The sequence below is a fragment of the Malus domestica genome, chromosome 09 (assembly GCF_042453785.1).
Source record: "Malus domestica chromosome 09, GDT2T_hap1".
Classification (NCBI taxonomy): Eukaryota; Viridiplantae; Streptophyta; class Magnoliopsida; order Rosales; family Rosaceae; genus Malus; species Malus domestica.
This window is the reverse complement of record NC_091669.1, coordinates 20,454,263-20,458,249: the sequence shown is the minus strand read 5'-3', so window position 1 is coordinate 20,458,249 and position 3,987 is coordinate 20,454,263. Positions and strand designations below refer to the sequence as shown.

General features: G+C 36.5%; 1 protein-coding gene across 2 annotated transcripts; it reads right to left on the bottom strand.

Moving 5' to 3' along the window:
* Positions 1–329: 329 nt before the first annotated feature.
* Positions 330–3,202, bottom strand: LOC103417146 (uncharacterized). Of its 2 annotated transcripts, none has more exons than XM_008355428.4 (3): positions 2,032–3,202; positions 1,619–1,845; positions 330–693 (listed from the first exon to the last, which is right to left on the bottom strand). In XM_008355428.4, the coding sequence occupies exons 1-3, from the start codon at positions 2,253–2,255 to the stop codon at positions 686–688; spliced, it is 459 nt and encodes a 152-aa protein (XP_008353650.1). In that variant the 5' UTR covers positions 2,256–3,202; the 3' UTR covers positions 330–685. The 2 variants fall into 2 exon arrangements, with proteins under 2 accessions (XP_008353650.1, XP_008353589.1); XM_008355367.4 differs by having other exon boundaries at positions 330–666.
* Between the last annotated feature and the right edge of the window lie 785 nt (positions 3,203–3,987).

The following is a 3,987-nucleotide window of genomic DNA, read 5'->3' as shown; positions in this document are numbered from 1 at the left end:
CTAGAGATATGGAGTATGATAGCAGAGTTAGATATTCAAGCAACAGCCAGGAGAAAGTGAAGAGACATCTTTCAACCCTACACTTTCTTATAAACTAACCAAATTTCTGTTTGATTAATCTCATTAAGAAAATTCTTGACCTTGCAACTCGTGATTTTAGGTAAATTAGAAAGCATGCCTAAGATCAACATAAACAAACAGGGAAAGAAAAATTGCTATCGGGTTCAAGCATTCTGTATCAGAATCCTAATTTATTAATCCTATAATAGTCTGACCGCACGAAAGAATTACCCAAAAAGGGTAACAAAATAAGAATATTGCAACCAGAATTGACAAGGCGTATCATGTTTATAGAAAATAATAGAAGGAACAATGATCTCAAGAAACATGGTAAGCGTTACTCTACTCAAAACCACCTAAATTGTACATTAAGATTTCCGAACACAATGCATACCTAGTCTCATGTGCTTAGACCTCCCCATCATTTAAAGCACCGTGTCGAACTTTACACTTGTTCCCTGTAACAGCCACCGTCAGAGACAAAAGCATCCACACATAGTTTCTCTCCTCATCACAGATCGAATTTGGTATTCATTATCTTTATCCAGAAGCTCCTCAGCAACGAAAGAATAGCTGTAATAATCCCACGTGAATGTTTGTTCTTGCCTGTAGAGTTTCTCGTCAGTCAAACATCTGCATGGAGATAGTTCCATATTAATTTTGTAGATACAACGATTTGAGAAGAAAGAAGAAAAGGCAATCATGCAATTGCTTGACCAAATCTTATTTCTGCATCTAAAAAGCTATGACCAATCAAAACATTATCCAGAATACGGATTAATGCAAGCAATGGAATTTTTTTAGAATGTAAAGCAACCCACCAGCAGGCCCAACCTTCGGCAAACATAAAAGATCAACCAAAAAGACATACATAAATGGGAAGTCTAAATCGTGATTGCTTAACAACTAAATTTAGAAAGAAAAAAAAAAGGCAGACGATGTATAACTCATTTAATAAGCAGGAACGCAACCCATAGTATTATCATATTCTTTTCATCTAGGAAATAACAGAAAGATTCTTTTTGTGGAAAGAACAGCAAATGGTTAAAAACAAAATGAAAATAACAGAAAATGGAAAAGAAGTGCAAGTTCTTGATGCATACAATAAAAAATAGCAGAAATAGCACAAAGACACCACATACTTGAACATAAAATTGGCCCCACAAAAATAATCAAGGGTTTCTTCATAAAATAGCCCGCTTGCATAAGTCCATTAAGAAACTAACCCTTTTTATAGAAAGGAAGAAAATAAAAATGTTTCAGAATTGAAAGAACGAAGACAGGGAAGATGTGTGAGTCAAGATGTGAGACAAAATCTTGTGTTTCGGTCTCAACCCAAATCTCGGCTACATAACCCCCTTGAAATAGCTCATCCAAAATAGCTTCACTTTCTCAATTATGAAAAGTTTCTATTGGGTCTATCTGCAGGGGTTATGTAAAAAAACCCAAATTCTTCCAAATGTAAGTACTCCCAGACAAAAACTATATTCAACAAACAAATGAACATGACAACTTTATGTTGGTATATCTAGCTAGTTAAGGGCGGAAAACCTCTTACTTGCACGATATCGTGTTATCGGAATCTCGCGCAGTTCACGTCTAATGCAGAGATATTCACCTAGCAAAGCCATCAAGGCAAGTCCAGTAACATTCACAACCCACCATGTTATTGACGAAGGCCAACCCCCATAAGCGATGCATAGAAAGAGATGTACAATGTATAGGGTGGCTGAAAAATCTAAGCACTTCTTTGCCCTCTCAATCAGAAGAAGCAGATATCCAGCGCTGTAGACAAAAAGATGCACAATTCATAATTCACACAAGATTAATGAGCTCCATCTACAAACAGAAAATAAAATCAATTTGGTATTCTGACAATACTCAATGTAGATGCAGACACTGAACAAGATGGAAACACAACAAAATAAAATTGAACTGCAACTGAAAATAGAAGTAGAATGAGATTCTCACCCTGCAAGAGCACTGAGCAGAAATGAGCCAATGACGCACCACCCGGTGACGGTGGAGACAGTAAGAGTAGCATAGTCAAAGAAATACACAAGGCTCATTCGAGACACGCGAGTGCCAACAAGCATGGACAAGAAGAACCCCAAAGTGAGATAGTATAAACATTGAAGGCACACAATTTGGACAACAATGAGCCAAGGGTCCCATACCAATGTACCATAGAACATTGTCTACTACAATAATCAAATTCTCACACCAAAAGGCCCTTCAAACTCTCAAACCAGTAAAGACTTCTCCAAAAGCATGAATAACCCACTTCCCAATTGCTCTCAAAAAGCAAACCCAAACCCAAGTCTCCAACTTCAGGAACAATTAGAGCTCCCCATAATCCCAATGCTTAATCAACAAGGCTGAACCCTAAAAATTCAATCTGATTTTACAAAATTCTGGATTCTACACTAACATTCATGTCACTGAACCCCGAGTTGAAACCCATGAACAATAAAAAAATTGGATCTGAATTTAAAAACCTAGAATCTGAGGGATTTTCCCAGTAAAGAAATAACAAAAAAAAATGAACATTTTCTCGAGAAAATTGGGAATTCAAAACCTAATTAGAACTCGTACGAAATTACACGTGTACGGGAAGATGCAATCTGAAATCGAACAGGAGGCAGAAGAATTGGAAAACCTAGATCGAGAACAACGAAGAACTTGAAGCTGACCGTTGAGAAATCGGCGATGGAAATTGCAGTCTCTAAGGAAAGCCTTTTTTTCTCTTCTTCTGGACTCTGTTGTAATTTTACTGTTTAACGAATAAAGATATTCGTTTGTAAAAGATGCTTGCCAATTCATTCAAAAAATCCTAATTCTTTCTTCTGTTATAAATATGTAAAAGTTATAGAGATAACCTTTACTAATAACAGGAGTGAAGTAGGTGTAAAATATCACACTTAAGCTATAGCACAAGAGGATGACAAATAAAAGAGGGAGGAATAGATACTGAAGTTTTTCTTTATTCTCTGTATATTCTCTATATCCTTTACCTGCAGTCGGAGCGCTCTATTTATAGAGCGGCTCCATATAAATAGGTTCTTATAGTTTGAAATTTACATCGCATGTTTTGAAAAACAATCATTTTGTTTCCAAAGTCTATTTCAATTTGCAAGGGTATTGACAATGTGTGTGTGGGCATTCATAACTATGCCAATGTTTTCAACACTTTCCCTTGGATGCCCACATATCAACATGAGTTGCCTCGTTAAAACCTTGCTTGGAAAAATCCAGTGGGAAAAAACCATAGCGAAGGAAAAAGAGTACAACTTTTCCTGGATTGTTGATTTAGTGTTAAATATGCTTATGTTGCCTCGTTAAGACCTTGATAGGAAAAACCCAGTGGGAAAAATCCTAATCGAAGGAAAAAGAGTACAACAGGCATGTATCATGGATGTTCCCCCTGATATATATCTCCCACTGATTCCGCATTCTCCAAATTTAGCTGTTTGGTAAGTCAACGTAATCCGATACTTTGCACTAACTTCTGAAACGTCCATTTTGGTAGAGATTTGGTGAACAAATCTGCCAGATTTTCATTAGAACGAATTTGTCTGACTTCAATAACTTTAGCCTTCTGAAGCTCATGTGCACTGAAAAACTTTGAAAATATGTGTTTAGTTTTATCGCCCTTAATGAATCCTTCATTCATTTGGGCAACATAGGTTGCATTATCTTCATGAATGACAGTTGAATTGTCTGTCTCCGAAGTTAGACCACATGAATTCTAGATATAATGGATCATTGATCTTAACCAAGAACATTCACGACTTGCTTCATGTAAAGCAAGTATTTTTGAATGATTTGAAGATGTAGCAACTAGTGTTTGCTTTGTTGAGCGGCATGAGATTGCTATATCACCATTCTTGAACACATATCCAGTTTGTGAGCAGGCTTTATGCGGAT

Excerpts from the sequence above, each read along its gene's own strand:
- LOC103417146 (XM_008355367.4), bottom strand. The coding sequence starts at position 2,255 with ATGTTCTATGGTACATTGGTATGGGACCCTTGGCTCATTGTTGTCCAA. Across the intron at positions 1,846-2,031 it reads CTGCTCAGTGCTCTTGCAGG|CGCTGGATATCTGCTTCTTC; the intron begins GTGAGAATCTCA and ends TTTTGTCTACAG. Across the intron at positions 667-1,618 it reads GATAACACGATATCGTGCAA|GCAAGAACAAACATTCACGT; the intron begins GTAAGAGGTTTT and ends GAAACTCTACAG.